The sequence below is a fragment of the Myotis davidii genome, unplaced genomic scaffold (assembly GCF_000327345.1).
Source record: "Myotis davidii unplaced genomic scaffold, ASM32734v1 scaffold554, whole genome shotgun sequence".
Classification (NCBI taxonomy): domain Eukaryota; kingdom Metazoa; phylum Chordata; class Mammalia; order Chiroptera; family Vespertilionidae; genus Myotis; species Myotis davidii.
In genome coordinates, this window is record NW_006285312.1 from 494,332 (window position 1) to 516,167 (window position 21,836).

At 35.4% G+C, this 21,836-nt stretch overlaps 1 protein-coding gene across 6 annotated transcripts in view; it reads right to left on the reverse strand.

The window, feature by feature from the left end:
* The window catches only part of SMG1 (SMG1 phosphatidylinositol 3-kinase-related kinase), a 149,371-nt gene that overhangs the window by 59,726 nt on the left and 67,809 nt on the right, over window positions 1-21,836 (reverse strand). For 3 of the 6 annotated variants that reach the window (XM_015558985.1, XM_015558986.1, XM_015558987.1), the window contains 11 exons: window positions 20,145-20,202; window positions 14,980-15,143; window positions 13,390-13,545; window positions 11,089-11,225; window positions 9,842-9,900; window positions 8,641-8,854; window positions 6,305-6,430; window positions 5,829-5,901; window positions 4,601-4,698; window positions 2,500-2,673; window positions 526-750 (listed from right to left, as the gene is read on the reverse strand). In XM_015558985.1, the coding sequence (XP_015414471.1) occupies window positions 526-750; window positions 2,500-2,673; window positions 4,601-4,698; window positions 5,829-5,901; window positions 6,305-6,430; window positions 8,641-8,854; window positions 9,842-9,900; window positions 11,089-11,225; window positions 13,390-13,545; window positions 14,980-15,143; window positions 20,145-20,158 (1,440 nt within the window). In that variant the 5' untranslated portion in view covers window positions 20,159-20,202. Of the gene's footprint in view, window positions 1-525; window positions 751-2,499; window positions 2,674-4,600; window positions 4,699-5,828; window positions 5,902-6,304; window positions 6,431-8,640; window positions 8,855-9,841; window positions 9,901-11,088; window positions 11,226-13,389; window positions 13,546-14,979; window positions 15,144-20,144; window positions 20,203-21,785; window positions 21,801-21,836 lie in introns of those variants that run through there. The other 3 variants (XM_015558989.1, XM_006756068.2, XM_015558990.1) reach the window with 2 other exon arrangements.

Here is a 21,836-nt window from a genome sequence, read left to right on the forward strand (position 1 = left end):
CCATACTTTTGTTCGGCCCTCCGATCCAGTTTAAGAACCCATTGTGGCCCTCAAGTCAAAAAGTTTGCCCACCCTTGGCCTAGGTGAAACTAGATGGGCCATGTGTTTCTAATGACAGAAAGTAAGTAGTGTTAAGTATGTAGAAATTCGTTATATTATTAATAATAAAAAGTTAAGGGGAATATTTATGGTTAACAATTAAAACTATAAGTTTCATATGGGAAACAAAACATACCAAGGTCTTTCCAAATAACTACAAAGTACCTTCTCTTATATAGTATTTATCAAGATATTACAGATCTCATGTGAAGGATGATGTTTCATTAAAAAAAAAAAGGAATATATCTACACTGAGATGAGCCATCAAACACCAAAAGTAAATCGATACTAGGGGCAAAAGCAAACTAGATTATATAAATAAGACTAATGTGCTCAAAAAAGCCCCCAAACAACCATATCAATTTAAATTTTAGGGCCTGAATACACCAAAACATATTAAAAAGCAACAAAAAAGAATTCACATACCAATGTGAGTAAATTCAAGACTGAGATGATATAATCTGTGCCACAAGTCTGGCAATTCTCCAGTTGATCTAATCCATATGTAATGACCATGTCACAATGTATAGTCATGCTAGGATCCAAGCTGCCGAGCAAAACACCAACACACTCATTAGCAGCTGTCAACACAGCCTCAGAAAAAAACACTTGATTTGCAGCCGTCACACATCTCATTACTCTGTATAGAACCTGCAAATGGGGAAAACAAGCAGCTTTTTAAAAAAATTCACATGCTTCCACAGAGCAAAACAATATTTTCTATTTAATGCAGTTTCAACTGAAAATTAACTGCCTGCCTTGTCAGTAGTCTCTTAATATTCTAGTTCTCAGAGACTGAATAATAATAAGGGTATCTTTAGTACAATACACAGAAATGATCTTGCCCAAAAAATTCTATAGTACTATTGTGACAGGAAATGGAATTTGCCATCCTCTATTTCCATTCTACCAGCTTCATATGCACCCAATATCACTACATGGCTGAAGTTCAGAATCTTTATAATCATGAAAACACCCCAGAACTTAGAACAGTATTAACAGCATTGGAATAATCTGCCATGAGAATAACTTTTTGTAATTTAGCATCTGGGCTTTGGACAATCAATACCAATACTTAGAACTCCTAGAGACCCTTTTAAAACGGAACATTTAAGTCACCTTTAGCTTATGAAAGTTCATGTATTGATGGTCTCTTTTGAAAGAAAAGTATTCTCATTCATAGCATATGATACCTACACGAAGATTATGAAAATCGTGTAGTTTCCAATCAAAACCTCCACTATAGTAATCAATATTAATGTACTAAATTTCTAATAAGAATAACTTTGGGAGGAAAAACAACACATTGACACAAAGACAGCTCTAAAATATTTCTGTAATAGTCAACAACCACTACACATAAGTTTTTAAAACCTATGTATAGGTTAAAAAGGCCTAAAAGACCTTCATAAAATAATACATTTAATCTATAACTATCCTAGAATACTATTATATTCCTTTTATTTTTTATATGAGTTAACATATTTCAACACTGAAGTAGTCATCAAACAACCTCTTTGAGATAGCTACAAAGAAACAAAGATTAAACCATTTTGATCAGGTTTAAACTATCAACATGCTCGTTTTAATTATCTTCAAGATCAGTCATTTCTGCTCAAATACACAAATAACTTATCAAGAATTACAAACATAATTAATGTCCTATTTTATCTAGCAATATGTTCACCAAAAGTAAATGCTCATAAAAACTAGAGTTTTGTCCAAACAGTAAAATTTTAATTATTTAATTTTTTTTTTGCTGTATCACACAATTCTCCCTTCTTATTCAAGTAGAGTATAATGATGGGGTTCATGTCTTATGTCTATTATGCTGACCCACTCACCAGACATTAATACAGTGCAGCTGATATTGGGAGCTGCAGAAGTGTGGCAATCTTATAACTGGCCTCAGATTTCTACACATGTTAAGTCCTTATATCTTTATATCCTTTGATGTCAGCCTATCAAGTCGTTTCATGCTGTCATACTCACAGAAAATTATCTTTTGAGGCTTTCTCTATAGTGTGCTATTTTTAGTATGTTGAAAACTAAAAGGAGACTCAGTAATTTAAAAGTAAAATAATAATTATTAAAAAACAAAAAATTTTAATATGTTCAAAACCAAGAATAAATGGGATCAATGAAGGATCTCCTAATAGAAAAGTTCATGGACATTTTAAAATTCACAGTGGCCTTTCTTTCATGGGGAGAAAGGAGGAAGTAGGAGTAGGATGGAATATAGTAGAATTCCCAACTTTCCTGGCTATTTAAGAAAGCAGCCAAATACGAACATGCTAAATAAATAAAGGGTTAATAATAGAATATCAGGTAAACAGAAGCATTTATAATACAAGACAATTTAATTCTTGAATAATACTTAGAACTCCTAAAGACACTTACATCTGTTACATATGCCTCAGTAATTGGAGGACCCCGAATTGGGCTGAAGCGTTCCCCAATGCTCCTCACCACAGTACTAAATACCCTGAGAAGAGCTGCCAGCTTTGGTAATGACACTGAAGGAGGAGGTATGTCTTCATCCACTGACTCCCCAGAGGCCACATGGCTGAGGTCCTAGAAGTGAATTCACAGCATTCTTATTTAAGTAAGACACTTTATAGATTTTTACAAATAAAGAGGTATGAGAAAAGGAAACATGAATCTAGTTGTAAAAGTAGATTTTACTTCTAATTAAATAAGCCAATATTAACCTCAGTAGATTAAGGAAATAACCTCTGTACCAATTCAGATAGGTACTGAGAAAAAATGAATTGTAGTACATATATTATAGTTTTATGTTGGTATAAATGAAGCCAAAACTGTTGCCATTCCTAAATTGTTTTTTGGTAAAATCTCATTCCAGGTATTCAAAATACTCAACTAAATAATAAGTACCCCACACCAACATTATGCATGCATACACACGAGGGGGGGAGGGAAAGAGAGAGAGAGAGAGAGAGAGAGAGAGAGAGAGAGAGAGAGAAGAAAAAGGAGGAGGATGGGGGGAGTGTAAAAAGTATAAAATCTGGTTCCCAGATTTATAATCTAGTTGCAGAAATAAGATATATTCAAAAGGAAAAGATCAGTAAAAAATGGGATACTAGAACCAATATAGCACTACTGATAATTAAACAATCACATAATGAAAGAGAATTAGATTTTATGGATATCAAAGGAATGAATCTCCGCAAACTAGAATAAGTGGCTTCAGAGAGGCAGATCAGCTTGAAAGGTGGGAGAGGAACAAAGACTTCCAATGTATGGGGGGCAAAGAAACATGTGGAAACAAAATATTCCCTAGCTTTTCTCTGAAAGGGGGCAAGTAGACTGGTGCCATTAAAAGTAGTGAATTCTTGCCTGCCCAGCATGGCTCAGTGGTTGAGTGTCAACATATGAACCAGGAAGTCTCGGTTTGATTCCTGGTTAGGGCATATGCCTGGGGTTGCGGACTTGGCCCCCAGTGTAGGGCTTGCAGGAGGCAGCCAGTCAATGATTCTCTCTCATCATTGATGTTTCTATCTCTTGCTCCCTCCCTCTTCCTTTCTGAAATCAATTAAAAAAAATATTTTTAAAAAATGCAGTGAATTCTTATTGGCTAGAAATAGCCAAGGTATAACAAAAATATGAAGCTAAATCTTAATGGAAGCTTGAACACCAAACAAGAATTATTGTAGATCTGAGTAGGGAAGAAACCCAGAAAGATTCAGTCAAATAACAGCAGGTTTAAGCCCTAACAGTAGGGCCAGGAAAGCCAAGAACCAGTAACAGAGACTTCAGCAGCACCCTTAAAACTGCTACAAGCACTTGTACAGCTGCAAAAGTTGGTGGAAGAAACCAAATCTTGTCCTCCAAAGTATAATCTACGATCTCCAATCATGTAAGAGCAAAGTCTTCAGGGGCTTTTACACTTTTAACAATTCACCTCACTTTTTTTTTTTTAATCCTCACCGGAGGATATGTTTTTACTGATTTTAAAGAGAGAAAGATCAATCGGTTTCTCATACATACCCCCACCAGAGAAGAACACACAGCCTGAGTACTTGCTCAACTGGGAATCAAACCAGTGACCCTTCAGTGCACAGGACAACACTCCAATCAAATGAGCCACACCAGCCAGGCCTCACCTCACTTTTTAAGTCTCTTTTAGTTAACAAAAAATAAGAGTGAACTACAGAAAATGTCTTCAGAAAGCTACCAGCTACCAAGATGATTTCAAGCTTTGCAAAATCAGGCCTACAATTTTTCTTTCAGTCTTTTCACTAATTCTGCTGGTAACTTAAAAACTCATCTAAGAAAAATAATACACTGGCAATGGTCCTATAATTCCTGTTCAAATGTCAGGTGGTCTGACTTATTTTAAAATAAATATAGCATTTTAAGATTTTTTTGTTTTGGTAGCAATTTATTTTTTTCCTTTTTATTGAATTCACTGGGGTGACACTGGTTAACGTTTTGGTTTTTTTTAACCGAAATTTTAGGAAATAACTTTGTCTATACTCACCTCAGCATATGCCTCCATATCCTCTAGAAACTGACCAAGAAGAGTAGTAGAAAAAGCAAGATCAGCTACCCAAAATGGCTCCAGACTCTGCAACCACCCTAGGAATCATATAAGAAAGTTTTTTTAAAAAATCCAAATAAAAAATATATTTGAGAGCCTTATTTTCTGGTTTTCAACTTTCCAACTCTTAAAACACGACCTGTATCACAAAACCAGGACTACTAACTATTAAGCATGCTAACCACGATTAACCAACATCTTTTAAATGCTGCAAAAATAAATGTTCTCCAGAATATGTATCTCACGTCCTTATTTTTCAGCAGATTTAATAACCGTATTGTCACTATACACATGGCTTAGACCAGTGATGGCAAACCTTTTGAGCTCGGCGTGTCAGCATTTTGAAAAACCCTAACTTAACTCTGGTACCGTGTCACATATAGAAATTTTTTGATATTTGCAACCATAGTAAAACAAAGACTATATTTTTTATATTTATTTTATATATTTAAATGCCATTTAACAAAGAAAAACCAACCCAAAAAATGAGTTTGCGTGTCACCTCTGACATTTGTGTCATAGGTTCGCCATCACTGGCTTAGACGAAAATGCCACAACCTACCAACAACCAGCCTGGTTATTTATCCTAGGGCCACAGCTAGCCACCAAAGGTATGCACTGATTTCCCCAGAATAAATGACACAGAACCAGATTCACCTGCACATCTTATTTTCAAAATTTTACTGCACCAAATAAGAGAAACTATAGAATTTAGAATGGGCTAAAGTGCCCAAGTGAGTCTTGCCAGTCATTCACTTAAACTCAAAAAAATTTTTTCTTTATCATTTATGATAATTTTCTAAATTAATCCATGTTTGTGTGTGTGTTTTAATTTTAAAAAAAACAACAACACAAGTCACAAATATCTAGGACCTTCCGTTCTATATTTCAGGATATGACCGCTATTATATCCCCTCCTACCAGCACATACCACAAAGGATTTAGTTAAGTCTTTTCAATTTCTTACCGGAGCATTATAATCTCTACTTGGACTCTCCCTATCTACTACAAAGTACACAATTTTCTTTTAAAAAGCTAAATTACCTAACAAGTAATGTTGACTGATAACGGCCAAACTGCATCTATGAAACAATTCATAGCTGGTCTTGGAGGGATCAGTGCTCCTTCCCACAACAGTTATATAGTTGGTATACGCTGCACCACTTACCAGACACCTGCTGTGTGAGCGAAGGTTTCTGAGTATGATCTATATGCCATCCAACTAATATATCAACCGTATCCTGGATGGAAACAGAGAAGGGCACCAAGCAATTTAAATTTAAGGTCTTACTACTATTGCACTTGTGGATGATTTCAGAGTAAGTGGCCCTAGAAAGGACATCTACTGTCTACCTACTTGACATTTAAAATGAAAAAGGGAGAGGGCAGCCAGAGGAAAATGGAACTTTATGACACTGATAAAATGATATTATTTTTCTTTAAATATCTTAGGGCATGAGTGTCAGAAAATAGTATTTTTTTATAAAAACATTAATGCTGCGCCATTCAATCCTGGATCCTTGAATATCACTTAATTATACTCAAAGGAGCAGAAACTTTGTATTCTACTTGAGTTCCCAGGTCCTTATGCATGCAATCAATCTCTCACTCCATCATCAGAAAAGAGGGGATTGGGATACTCACCCTAAAGTTAGTGCTGAAAATATGAGGGTAGCATCGAGCTACCAAAAGAATGCACTTAACACATTTGCAAAGTAATTCAGGTGTATCCACATTTTCAAGAATGGACTGCAGGCTGGTCATTACAAGCTAAAAAAAAAAAAGTTTGCAAGCCATGAACTTTCAACAAAACAGGAAGAAAACAAGCAAATTAAGTTCATTATTTAATAGTGACTGTATCCAAATCTGACTATAATACCAAAGAAAATAAATTCTATAGTTTTAGCTCAAAAAAAGTTGAAAACATTTCATTCCACTAAGGTATTAGGCTGGAAACAAATACTGTTTTCTCCTCTTTAATGTCTGTTAAAATTATTTCTAAGTAACGTCTATTTACATTATTCCTAAGTGCTCTCTTTAATGCATTGATGTGATTACATTTCAAATACAAAAACTAATATGTGCTTAGGAACATTTAAAAAAATACCACAATTACTTTCTAATTAAAAAAAGAGTGCAGTTTATGCTTGAAAATATTAATACATGCTTCAAACTGGAATGACAGAGATTAACATGGCCCCAATTCATGAGTGACTTACAGGCTCATATTAATCACTACATATTTCTTTTAAATAAATAGGTGGCATACTACTCAGAGAATATTTTGCAGCTATTTAAAGCCACTTTTTTCCCCAAAAAATGAAAGCTTGTCTTTACAAAAGAATGTTATAAATATAGAAATGCTAGAATTAGAAAACAAACATTATGCAACATCCAATGTTATATAATCTATAGACAGAACATGAATGGATGCTAAAAATCATTGAAATATTACCAAAAAACAGGATACCCAGGAGGTCTCAAAACATCATGCACAGATTAATCACTAAATACAAAGGGAGAAAAATAAACCTTCACAATGGAAAGACCTAGTAGTCTTCATCTCAACCAGGTAATCAAACTCTTCATCTCAGAGAATAAGACAACTTGAAGTTATATGCCTACTGGTGTGATGCAATAGTAAGTATAAACTTTCTATGAAGTATTGGTGACCAAAATGTCTAAACTAAATCTAATCAGAAAGAAATAATCAGACAAGCCCGGAAAGTAGATCATTATACAAAATAAGGGGGACAAAAAGTTACAAAGAACTGTTCTGAGAAAGATTAAAGAGGCACAAACTCAAACACAACCCATGAATCTTGATGAGATTCTAGGTTGGGTAAGACAAAAGATATAAAAGACATCTCAGAGGTAACTGTAGAAATCTGAATATAGGTTGTATTATGTAATAAAATTAATTATAGTTTTGTTATATAAGAGAATAGCCTTATTCTTAGGAGATACATGTCAAAGCATTATGGGGTAAATTTTCATAATATGTGTAATTTATTTTCCAATGATTCAGCAAAAAAGTATATGTGTATGTATAAAAATAAAATAACTGTAGCAAAATGTTAATAAGTGACGAATCTAAGTAAAGGATGTATAATGTTCACTATACTGAAGTTTCCTGTGGACTTTAAAAGTTTCAAAATAAATATTTAGGGGAAAGTTCATAATATAAAAACTATATACGATAGCCTGGCCAGCGTGGCTCAGTGGTTGAACATGGACCAATGAACCAGGAGGTTACAGTTAGATTCCCAGTCAGGGCACATGCCGGGTTGCAGGCTTGATCCCCACTGGGGGGTGTGCAGGAGGCAGCAGATCCATGATTCTCTCTCATCACTGATGTTTCTATCTCTCTCTCCATTTCCCTATCTCTCTGAAATCAATTAAAACAAACAAACAAATAGGATAAGCCCCCCTTTTGGTGTTATGCTGTTTAGTTACAGATAATTTTCTAATCTTTTCAAAAATTTTCTTCATGACCTCTATAATCAAGGAAAAAAATGCATCCTTTAAAAAGGCAGAATAAAGTAGGACTGATATTAATTTATACACAATTATTTTACATCACTTGGAATAAGAATATTTGACACATTATCAAACCTAAAAAAGCCTAGTATGACTTGTGATGTTCATACTTTTTTGTCTCCCTCAAAAAAATAGCCCCTCCTATTCCATGAAGTTCCTATTTTAAAACCTGCACATAATTCTAGTACTAAACAAATTCAAAGGAAAGCTTCTAAAAAGCAGAGGGGTGGGGAGTGGGAAACCTAACTTATTTTAAGGCTATCTTTAATGCGTGTCCTTTACTCAAATTCAAAAAGAGGAATTTTACTTATATCACATTTACTATCAGTAGATAGCTCTATTCTAAATTTCCTTTTTTCAAGCTCCCCTTCGCAGGACATGTATTAAAGACAATTTTCTTTCCAGGCACATCATCAAACACCCCCTTCCCCCAATCTTACCTGCATTACAGATGAAAAGGCTTTCTTTTCTCCTACAGTCTCTAGTGCTTTGTAGGTGGCACATAAGTAGAGGAGTTTAACTTCATCTTTTGCAGATGAGCTAAATTTGCTAAAAATCCATTTGAAGATCTTCTCAGCCTCATAGCTCAGAGAAGCACAAAGAAGGCCAAGACAGCAAGCGCCTTCTTGTCTCAATTCCTGAAGCAATTTGCTACTGTATTTATTTTAATGCAAACAGAACAAAATACACAAAAAGCTTAAGCTTTCAAGGATGATAAGAATGACAGTATCTTAAAAAAGAATGTCTAAAATGATTTTTTAAAAAATTCTATTCAAACTACATAAAAGGTTGAGATTTTATTCACTTTAAATATTCTCTATTCTCTCTATCCTGCAGTACCCCAAAGCACCTTAATTAGACACTGGACTTTCTTTTACAGATTGAATTACTTACAAACAGTAAGGAAAAACCAAAAAATACTAAAATTCATGCTTTCAATTCCATCTCAAGCTTCACTAAATGATTCAGAAAAAGGCAGCAACAAATGATTAGATAAAACACACTATAAACATATACTATATAATGTTCACTATGTAAGGGCTATAAAAATAGGAAATTCCTAAGTTAAACATAATAAACTTAAAAGAATAACAACACTCATTTAAGTATAATAGGTAACTATATAAAATAAAGTAGTAAGGTTCATGACCTGCTGAGATAAATTGTGGGTGCTTTCCAACACTGCAATTCTTTGGAAGCCACCATACAAATAAATGACTGCATACCTTTGGAGAACCCCAAGTAGCCTCATAGACTAGGTTTGAGCTGCCCAAAAAAGGAAGATCCATTTCACCTTTACTCTCTAAGCAATTTCAAAATTCTCTAGTTTATAAACGTTAACTGCATTCATTCATTCATTCATGCCTGCATTAAGAATTTATGTCACTCTACATGTCAATCCTCAATTATTCAGTTATGTTAACAAATTTTTAAAAAATTATATTCCCTTTCAAGGATTCCATTTGTAGTCAGTCAATGGTTATTAACAGATAAATACTTTAACACAGATAAAGATGACAAGAGAATCCAGTGAAACATTAAATAGATGTTCATAAATAAAACCAATGGCTTTATCTTGTTTATTTTTTAATGATTTCAAAAAAATATACTTACATTTTAAATTTAACCACTGTTACTTACCTTTCATTAAGCACATCATGTACAGCAGTCAAGATATTATCCAATTGTTTAACCAGTACCTTAAAAAAAAAATTATAAAAACTTCAAATTCCTGTACATTTAAGAATAACATTGTGTACTTTTTCTTGTGTCCCCTTCCAAATGATAATTGGACAACAGCTCACAGTCCCCAATTAGCATATTTCAGGAATATTACAAGTTTCTTTTCAGACTATGAAAAAAATTTATCCATATAAAACAGAGCCATGATCATCAATGGGGGTAAAAAACTCAAAAGGCTTGTTTAATATACTCTGAAATGCATTTTTTAAAAATGAATTAATGGGGAGAGATGAGTATATAATAAACCAATATGGTAAAATGTTAATGACAGAATTTAGATGATGAGCATATGATGTTTACTATAAAATTCTTTCAATTTTCTGTATATTTATAATTTTTCATAATAAAATTTGGGGATTGGGGGAGAAGCTTGCTTTGAATCAAATATTATTTGATTCACCATACAATTTCTCATTAATTTTTCTCTTACTTCATATCAAATTCTTAATTTAACATTAGGAGAATTACTTGAGGTAGAGAGAAATATGTAACTGCTCCTACATTTTGTCCTTGAAAGAATTTTTCCATTTATTTGGTCCTGGTCACCAGACCAAACTTACGCATGAACAAAATATGTAACCCCTACCCCAATTTCACATATGAAAAACAACAGAGCCAAAACCGGTTTGGCTCAGTGGATAGAGCGTCGGCCTGCGGACTGGGGGGGTCCCAGGTTCGATTCCGGTCAAGGGCATGTACCTGGGTTGCGGGCACATCCCCTGTGGGAGATGTACAGGAGGCGGCTGATCGATGTTTCTCTCTCATCAATGTTTCTAACTCTATCTCTCTCCCTTCCTCTCTATAAAAAAATCAATAAAATATATTTTTAAAAAAAGAAAAAGAAAAACAACAGATATTCTGTTCTGAAACACAGAAAAAAAATTCGAGGACAACACAATACATGTATTAAAAGCACACTTTACTGCAGAACCAATGTGGATCCAACAATGGTAGATAAATTACAGAATAGGAGCATTAAATTCTAGATCATCATAATATAGGCCAAATTTATCTGGAATAAGAAATCCCTGTTATTGCTCCTTAGAAGCAAACCTTTTCCCTTCTTAAACCACTCTGGATAGCTTTTACCTAGTTTATTATGGAAACACAAAAATTACCAACATTTCCAAGCACGCTATACTTACCAGTTTATTTTCTGGTTGCTGAATAAATTCCTTCAATTGCTTTACAGTAGTCAGTCTTCGGTCTCTGTCGTCTTCCCGGGTGATCCTCCGAAGAAGATTCGACAGTCGAGACTCATCAGAGTAAGACATCGATCGCTCTGTGAATATAAACATTTTCTTATCCATCGAGTATAAATAAGCGTAGAATTATATCCCAAATATTTTAAAGTACATAAAAAATTATAGTCCGCTGGACAATGAAAGCAGGTCCCATCACACTTTTGTTCATCACTATATAAACCAAGCCACAGCAGACAGCTGTGAACATGACAGACCCTCAGAAGAGAAAAACCTCATTCTAAAGCAGTGGTTCTCAACTATCTGGCCCTTTAAATACAGTTCCTCATGTTGTGACCCAACCATAAAATTATTTTCGTTGCTACTTCATAACTGTAATGTTGCTACTGTTATGAATCGTAATGTAAATATCTGATACGCAGGATGGTCTTAGGCAACCCCTGTGAAAGGGTCATTCAAGCACCAAAGGGTTCGCGACCTACAGGTTGAGAACCGCTGTTCTAGAGGATTAGATGAGAATTCTGTTAAAATAAGATTAGAAGACTGGATAAGACTTTAAAGATTTTAAAAAAGGGTTAGAAATTGTTTTCTTCAGATCTGTTCCAAACTGATTTCAACTTCCAAGTAAAGAGCATGGGTATGGTAAAAGACTTCAATAGGTTAGGGGTAAATTCTCAACCAGGGAGAATACAGGCTATATCAGGGGTGGGCAAACTTTTTGACTCCAGGGCCACCATGGGTTCTTAAACTAGACCGGAGGGCCAGAACAAAAGCATGGAGTGTTTGTGTGAACTAATATAAATTCAAAGTAAACATCATTACATAAAGGGTACGGTCTTTTTTTTCAATAGTTTTATTCATTTCAAAGGGCCGGATCCGGCCCGAGGGCCGTAGTTTGCCCACGGCTGGGCTATATGCTTCTATTTCTCACCTAGGTATCCCACTGGGAGGCTCAGAGCCACTTGTTCACATTATGATCATTTTCCTAGCACAAAGTTTTGATGAATTGAAATCATGTTTCACTATTACCTACTATGTGCAAGGTATGCTGCCAGTCAGAAAGTGGCAAATCAGAAACTTTCTTCCCTTTACTTTTTAATGACAAGAATAAGTGGGAATGCTCAAATAATGTTTGACAATAATAAAGATGCATTTAAATACTAAAATTTTCTTTTGAAGTTTCAGCTGTGCTATTTATCATAATTAATCAATGCACATTAACAAACCATATCAAAGGGTCTGACAGTTTCAGTTCTAAGGCACAAAAGAAAAACAATAAATTACAACATATGAGACAAGAAATAAGAATTTCTAAAATCCCTAGCCTATTGAATATTTCAATATGGATGAATACAGAATATGTCATTAGGATACCAGACTGGAAACCTAGGTTCTATTTAAAATTCTGCCAACTGCCTAACTCGGAGCCTGGAAGGAGAAAGAAATTAGACTAACAGCGTTAGAGTCGCTTTCCAATTTCTATCATAAGTAAGTCTAAGACTTCAAACACTATTTAGAAACAGTACAACCTCCTATTTAGCATTCTACTTCTGGAAACTTATCCAAAAATAATCATTTTTCAAAAGCTATATGCACAAAGATGTGCACCAAGATCCACATAACACATACATACACACCCCGCAATGGAACAAGTCATAAACTAAATGTCCAAAGAGTAATAACTCTTTCTAACAAAGTGTATAAATCAGAAATCTTGATTTCACACTCAGTGTTACCAATACAATAAATTTCTCTTGTAGGAAAAAAAGATTTTTTTTACCTCTAATCCCCTGAATTTTCAGGGTACTTTATCTATATACACTGAGGCTCGTGTTATAAGGCAGAAAGAGGCATGATTGCATTTAACTTCATGAAGGGTCCACTCCACGTATACTCATATCCCCCATAGGCATTAGGGTTCAAAGACTTGCAGCAATAAGAGCCCATTCAATAGCCACAATAATCAGGAAAACCCTTTCTTTAAAATCTTACCCAGTCTTCCAATCTTATTTTAACAGAATTCTCTTCTAAAAAGTATTAAAACTTTCTGGTAGGAATTTACTCTTAAACAATTCACAGGAAAAGGAATGTAAAATATTATTGCGTGCACAGGTTTTTCAACTCAGCGTAAATTAACCAATTCACACATATGCAAGGTATTAGTACAAAATAAGGTATCTAGGAAAAGAGGATATACAGGTCTTTGTGGAACACGTGTGTGGTCCACAGTTTGCCCAGTCTTACCCTGTGATTTCCTCATGTCTTTGATGGCTAATGCACGACTGCCATGCTGAACACTGGTGAACTCAGGGATGGTCACATTGTTAACCCTCAGCTCTTGCCCCAACGACTTCCGACCATAAGTATTTTCCCCAGATCCTCCATTGACACTGTAACCACCTAAAAATAGCAATATTTACGTTATTTAAATAAGGCTCTTTGTTTCACTCAATGACTTCCTGAGAGTTCAGGATCTTATTACCTACTCTACAGTTCAACCAGCCTTTGCTTCTCTTACCTGTCCCTGTGCTGCCGGCCTTGAAACCATCTTTTAATTTCATTTTAATAACTTCAATAGAAGATAAAAGAAATGCAAACTAAAGTCAGATTTTCAGGGTGGGAAGAGATTAACAAATGAATTTACATGCATAACCCATGGCCTGGGGAAGAGACTGGAGCAGGGTGGAGGAGGTCAAGGGGATGGGGGAGGGGGGTCTGTAATACTTTCAACAATAAAGATAAATTTAAAAAAACTTTTAGGCCCTGGCTGGTTGGGCATTATTCCAAGCACTGAAAGGCTGCAGGTTTAATTCCCAGTCAGGGCACATGCCTGGGTTTCGGGCTTGACCCCATTGCAGGCGAGTGCAGGAGGCAGCTAATAGATGTTCTGATGTTGTTTTTTCTCTCTCTCTACCTCTTCCTTCCTCTCTCTCTAAAAAGATCAATAAAAATACCTAAAAACAAAAACAAAAAAATCTTTTGGGACAATCCTGGCCAGGTAGCTCAGTTGTTTAGAGCGTCAACCCAATATGCCAAGGTTGTGAGTTTGATCCCCAATCAGGGCACAAGAATCAACTAATGCCTTAGCTGGTTTGGCTCAGTGGACAGAGCATCAGCCTGTGGACTGAAGGAAGGGTTCTGGGTTCTATTCCAGTCAAGGGCACATGCCCAGGTTGTAGCCTCAATCCCCAGTAGGGGGTGTGCAGGAGGCAGCCAATCAATGATTTTCTCTCATTGATGTTTCTATCAGTCTCATCCTCTCTTCCTCTCTGAAATCAATAAAATATTTTTTTTAAAAATCAACCAATGAATGCATAAATAAGTGGGACAACAAATCTGTTTGTCTCTCTCCACCCTCCTCTCCCTTCCTCTCTAAAAATAAAAAAACAAATAAATAAATAAATAAAATAAAATAAAACGCACTTTGGGGAAGTCTAGAGGAGAGATGGTAGTCGACAGAGACTTCAGCCTTAGTGATACTGTATTTTTCTTTTTTGGCAAGGAAACTGCATTTCTGTATTATATGTATATAAAGTGTTTCAATTTTTTAAATTTAAGGGGATAAACTTATGAAGTTTCAAAAATCTCACTGTATTTTATATACATATATTTTTTAAACCACCTAGCTCTAAAGTCCAGGGTTTCTTGCCTCTGCACCATGGTGTGCTGCCTATTATGAACTGCTGTTTGCTTTGACATTTTATAAAATATAAAATAGCTATATTCTAAGCATATTAGAAGAAAGAGGTGCAGAAGGGAGAGAAAGGGGAGGGAGGGATGTGTAGGTTTAAAAACATAAAAAGCATGCCCCTACCAATAAGGAAATATATATACCCTTTTCGTCATTCTGTATGTCAACGTGGACTCTGGTATCATCGTGCCTTTGCCGAGACACCACAGCTGAATTCGAAGGTTGCAGTCCATAAGAGGAAGACCCACCCCTATCTCTGGATGAAGAATATTTTAAATTATCTGGGTCGGCTGATGCACTATCAGTTCTGTAAAGAGAGAAGAGTATAAGATTAGAACTTTAAACAAATATTTCAATAGTAATTTTCAACCGGTGTGCTGCAAGAGGCACACTAGTGGTTCCACAAGAATTTTTAAAACATGCAATGCCAGACTATTTAGTCAGTAATACTGACCTCTTTTCTCTTAGATTATCAAATAAAAAATATGGCAACAGCCAATACAATAGCTGTCCAGTGTGAATGGATAAAAATTAATATCTTTTTTATTTCCCATTGATTTCTAGAGAGAGTGGAAGGAGAAACATCAACAGGAGAGAGACACATTAATTGGTTGCCTCCTGTACACACTCCTACCAGGGCTGGGAACCTGCAACTGAGGTATATGCCCTTCAATGAGAACCAAACCTATGACCCTTTGGTCCTCAGGCCGACGCTCCAACCACTGAGCCAAACTGGCCAAGGCTATACCTTATTTTTTGGTCAGATTGGTGTGCCACAGAATTTTAGTAATTAGTCTATGTGTTCCTTAAAATTAAAAAATCACTGGCCCGAGTAATAAATCTTTCTTTTATATAAGCCTCTCTTTCTTCTCTCCAACTTTTATATTTTTTAAATCATTACTCTTATAAACAAGCACTCCAGTGTCTAGTAAGTCTCAATGGATGAAATGCTCATTTTTCAGCTCCTTCTACTACTATTCTAAGGATCCATTTAGAAATATGAGTAACTACAGGATTATGATTCCCAACTTATTCCACTTTGCTCAAGACCTAACTGATTTTAGCACTAAAGTCCCATGTCCTAGGAGAGTGATGGCAAACCTTTTGAGCTCAGTGTGTCAGCATTTTGAAAAACCCTAACTCTGGTGCCGTGTCACATATAGAAATTTTTTGATATTTGCAACCATAGTAAAACACAGACTATATTTTTTATATTTATTTTATATATTTAAATGCCATTTAACAAAGAAAAATCAACCAAAAAAATGAGTTCGCATGTCACCTCTGACACGCGTGTCACAGGTTCGCCATCACTGTCCTAGGAAGTCCCTCAGCCCTAGGCAAACTGGGACACTTGGTCACCCTGGTCCAGGATTCTCTTCACATGACTTGATAAAAGAAGTTCCTTAGGGAGAATGCCTTTAAAAAGAGGCTTTTGTCTGATTCATGTTTAGAATATGGAAGGCTTTATCTTCAGTTGCCCATTACCTTTGCCTATCTGGGAAGTGACCCTGTCAATTGTACACAGTGGCACAGAGTAATATGGCAGAAGGAGGGCCAGAGTTTAGTGTTCCGAGTAGCTTTTGGATCCTGCACTTCATGGAGAGGACTCAGGACTTCCTGTTAAGACTTTAAAGGATTGTGATCCTGCTTTCAAGACTACTTGATGAGAGGAGAGCTAATCTGAGAGCATAGCTGGAAGTAGATCCCTAAATTATGAACTCCGTGGAAGACATGGCCCCTGAAAGCCAAGGTGATACCAAGTCAACCATAGAGTACCACCTAGAGAGAGAGGAAGAGGGAGAGGGAGAGGGAGAGGGAGGAGCAGGAGGTAAAAGAAGTAGTTCTTTCTCCCAGGAGAGATTTGTCAGTGGGAAAAATTAATCTTCCCAGTTGTAAAAAAACACTGGCAACATATGAGGCAGTTGCAAAGTTTTACCAAATTACTATGTTTAATATATATTTTTTTTATTTCAGAGAGGAGTGGGGCGGGGCGAGAGAAACAACAATGATGAGAGAGAATCACTGATAAGCTGCCTCCTGCATGCACCACACTGGGGATCCAGCCCACAACCTGGGCATGTGTCCTGACCAGGAACAGAACAGTGACCTCCTGGTTCATAGGTCAATGCTCAACCACTGAGCCATGCCAGCTGGGCCCAAATTACTTTTAATGTACTGCCTCATGGCAATGTAGCATTCTCTCTCTCTCTCTCACTTGAATGTGTAACTTATTTGATGGAAAATAAATTATAGAATGATATTTGAAAGCAAGTTCAGTGGGATATAAGGAAAGAACACATTAGTTGCAAAGTAAGATTATTCTAATGAACTGCAATACTGAAAGTTACACCAAAGATTCCTTAACTATAAAAAATATCTATTAAAGTTCTAAAAAGTGAGGAAAATGAAAGATATCAGGAACCAAATAAAGCTAAGTTTAAAGGTCGCAGCTCATAATCTATTTAAAAATCAAACACTGTCAGCTCTGGATGGGTAGCTCAGTTGGTTAGAGCATCGTCCTGATACACCAAGGCTGCAGGATTGATCCCCAGCCAGGCACCAATAAATGCATAAGTGAGCGGAACAGCAAATCAATGTTTCTCGTTCTCTCTCTCTCTTCCTATATCTCTCTAAAATTAATCAAATGTTTTTTTAAATCAAGCATTATTCAGGATAATCCTGGATACTTGAATATTAATGAGGGGCCGTAACCGGTTTGGCTCAGTGGATAGAGTGTCAGCCTGCGGACTGAAGGGTCCCAGGTTCAACTCCGGTCAAAGGCATGTACCTTGGCTGCGGGCACATCCTCAGTGCGGGGTGTGCAGGAGGCAGCTGATTGATGTTTCTCGCTCATCGATGTTTCTAGCTCTCTATCCCTCTCCCTTCCTCTCTGTAAAAAAATCAATAAAATATTTAATTAATAAATAAATAAATGAGGGGTGCATTTCTAGGGTAAAATTAGTGTCCTTATCCAAGGATCAGCTCTATGCCTCAATGTCCTCATCAGTAAAATAGACAGTAAGCTTCATAATTTCTCATGAACCTTATTCTTCCAAGCATCGATCATAAAGTATCAAGAAATAAGACAACACTACATACCATATGGCAACATTTTTAAAAGTTCCTCTCCTACGGATACTTCTTATGAGAAAAACAGCCTTTTGAAAAATCACTTTTATGATACTTACTGAAAACACCTTCTGAACTCATATTTGGAAAACTTAAGGACACTGGCAAGAGCAGAAGCTACTCTATTCCTCAACCCCCATGACCCTACCCCATATATAAAATGACTACAGTGTTTATAAGTATATTTAATTTAGTTATCCTTTCATTGCCCTCACCCACAAAAATACTAAACATGAAACCTTGCATAGGCTCAATCAGTCAGACACCCTGATCTGTACTTCTGTAGCCACTGTTGATACAGAATACAAACAATAAGCCCAATTAAACTTGGATCCCTAAGTGTCACAAGTCTAAATTATTCCTAAAGGCTCTCAATTTGAAACTTGATAAAATTCCGTAACCCTAGCATACTAGAAGAACTAAGACTTCATAATGGAGTATCTCCTTCAAACATACAGGGTTCACTAATTGATAGACAAAGCTCAATACTTTCAACATAGGGAAAAATAACATCAATGAAATTTCAAGAAAAATGTATGAGGATATTTTTAAGTATACTAAATCTATAAGTACTTAAGTACCATTAACTCTAAGTGGAGCACGAGGACTTTAAAAAAAATATAATGTAAAAATATTCCCCATGTATCCAAAAATAGCACATTAAATATTCACCTATAATAATCCATAACATACCATTAATTTAAAGGGAATTGAAAAATAAAAGAGCATATGAGCTTTTCTGAGGTTTTGAACTTTTTGTATGTTTGGCATCTAACACAACCTGGGAAAGAAAGATGTTAGGAAATGAATGAGTGAAGTAAAATAATTCTGCAACACCTAGAATCTATGTGTTGAAATGTAGTCTACTAATAGTCAAATATCAGAATTTCCTTTTTCATTATGTTTATATATCACATATATTTCTCTTTTAAATATTTGTATTATTTTCTGGTAGCACAACAGTAGACTTAAAGCAGCAGAAAATACGGATCTAAAAAAAAGATCTGGTCTCAAATCGCAGCTCCAGCACTGAAAAAGTACATATGACTTTGCACAAGGTACTTATCTCCAAGCCTTGGTTTTCTCTGGCTTAAAATGGGGGTAATATCTATCTAATATGGACGGTTGTTGTGAGGCTTAAATAAGATGATGAATTCTTGGACACATTTGTAATACCTTAACTAATAAAAAAAAAAAGATGATGAATTCTTAAAAAATACTCAGCTTATAGCGTACATTATCATAGTACTAAATTAACTCGTTTCCAGTCTAACAAATAATGTATAAGTAGTTCTTGAACGTACGAAGACAATCAAAATAAGTTCTTACGCTCAATATATAGCAGATTCTAAGTTCTTCATTGAAGAAATTAAGCAATCTATTCCTACCAACAAATACATTTCTGACTAGCGAGTACTGATTTCAAACTAAATTGAAAAAAAAAAGAAACAAACAAAAAAAGACAACAAGAAACAGGAGTGACTTCCCAATTTGTTAGAAATACAGCTTTTTAAAATTCCATGAGTTAGGACCATCAAGATTCCCACCACCTCCATAATTTGGGTTTTCAGAGATGAAAATCAAAATTTTGACTAGGGTAGAACCACTGTCTAAAAACCCCCTAATTGCCAAGTTCTTTTAATACTAACTGATTAAAACATTTCCAACCAGAATTCAAGATACTGGTATTCTGAACACAAAAAGCACAAATGGTTCAGCATTTACACAAGATCTCCATTTTATAATTTCTAAACTGCTTAGGTCTCAAAAAAAAAAGTCAGTATCAGGCTGTAATCACCAACAAGATTATCCCAGTCCAATAAACAAAACTGTTAAAGAACAGAAATGAACACTTAAAATGAGGCAATCAAAGGCACAAAATAGGAAATGCAGATTTGAAATCAAAGAGGCAGGCATAAATGTTAAGCTAGTTATAAGGGCTGAAAAAGCTATCATCTGCCAGAATTAGTGTCTCAATTTAGTGATAAAAGAAAATGTATCTGTTGAGACTAAGAACTCTAGAGCAAGGATCCAAAAATACCTCCATAGCCCCTTTAATACTCTAAAAATATTATGGAGAGAAAAAAAGAAATGCATAAATTTCCCCAAAATGATTAAACCGAAGGTAAAGCCTGATGTACATGCCACACGAGAGGTAAGTTTCTAAAGCTCATACCTCAAAAATCGCATACTGTATAATATGGAGCCTTTGTGATGTTTTGCATCAAGTCAATCTGTAAGACAGTAGTTACAATATTAGTGAAGGCAGCGAGTTAAAACATTTGTTGTTCACATATGAAGCAAATATCATTCATGGATTAGGTGCTTTTAGTCAAACTATGGCCCTCTAGGTTTCATATGTTGAAGCAAAAACTGAAATGGAAAGCCACTCTGTGCCTTAGAGGATAGAGAGGCTTAAGGGGGCAACCAAAAAAAAAAAAAAGTTTAATATATAGAAAAATTTAAATGTTCCTTATAACATACAAATCACATGCAAATATAGTTACCGCTCATTTTAGTGGTCTATTCTTAGTATATAGAAAATGTAACAAATCCGAGGAGTCATTTTTGAATGACCCAAATCCTTAGACCTCAAATCAACGATCTACCATATATTAGAGGATAGTACCTCCTGGATAAATGTGGTTTTGTGGTCCAGATGGTCTTATAAGCATTATAAAGAATAACAAAAAAAAGAAAAGAATAGAAAAGAGAAAAGAAGGAAAAGAAAAAGAGTCATTCTGGAAGTATGAAGTCAGGGAATTCCCTATCAGGAAGCATTTCCATAAAGCACCCTGAAATGACTTGATGCAAACACCACACCTGGTGGTGCTAGGAGAATAAGCATCATATTGCTTCAAGTTGTTTTTAAGTAAGCTTATTAAGGAATTTTGCTCTTATGGTGAGATCTAATTTGTAATGGGTATCAACCAGGAAATAAGATTATACTAAAGCCAATGAGGTGGGAATGCATTTGTTCTCTAAAGCAGGGATGGGGAATATGCAGCCCATAGGCCATATAAGGCCCGAGAAATCATTTGGTCTGGCCTTGCCATGGCAACCACAGGTGTGACTTGAAATTCAATAAATCTAGAAGCTTTTTTCATAAATTTCAACATAAATTTATATTAAGGGAATTATATTAAGTGAATGATGTAATAAATATCCATATGGCCCTTGTCAGAGAAAAGGTTCCCCGTCCCAGCTAAAGCAGTGATAACTCAGATAGTGTCACTGTCACAAAGCAGTTATAGGATATGCCGAGTTTTTCATACTAACAGTTAATATCACTTGAAAATGATTTACCTTCTTTAGAAATAAATTCAAGTATATGCCTGTGATGTCTCTTACTCACCTGGATTCAGACATGCTTTCATGAGGAATAAGAAAAAAGGTGAAACTATGCATAACCTTGGGTCTTGTGTACATCACTTTCACATTAGAAACACTACTTTAAAATGAGTCTAGGGCTAAAAATTTTATTTGGGAGACTCAGGGATTTCATTATGTGAAACTCCTCTTATAGGAGAAAATAGTAAGTTCAAACTTAATGAAACAGAATTGAACCATCATGCCAAACTTATAAATGAAACATCAGTTTTACAATATTAAAAAATATTACGTATATATAAATTCTTGATAAAATTTCCTTAGCTCCTTAAGTATTAACTGTCTATAAATAGGTTATTTGTTACCAATTTTTAAGTATTACTCAAACTCTCAACTAAATAGCCACTGTGGACTCAAAATACGAAAATACATTTATTGTAAACTTGTAAGACTTTTCACCTTTCCCAAAGAGAGGTCTAGCCTTTACCCTGGAAGGTAATCTCTAAACTCTTGGAACGTCACACCTAATAAGAGTGTT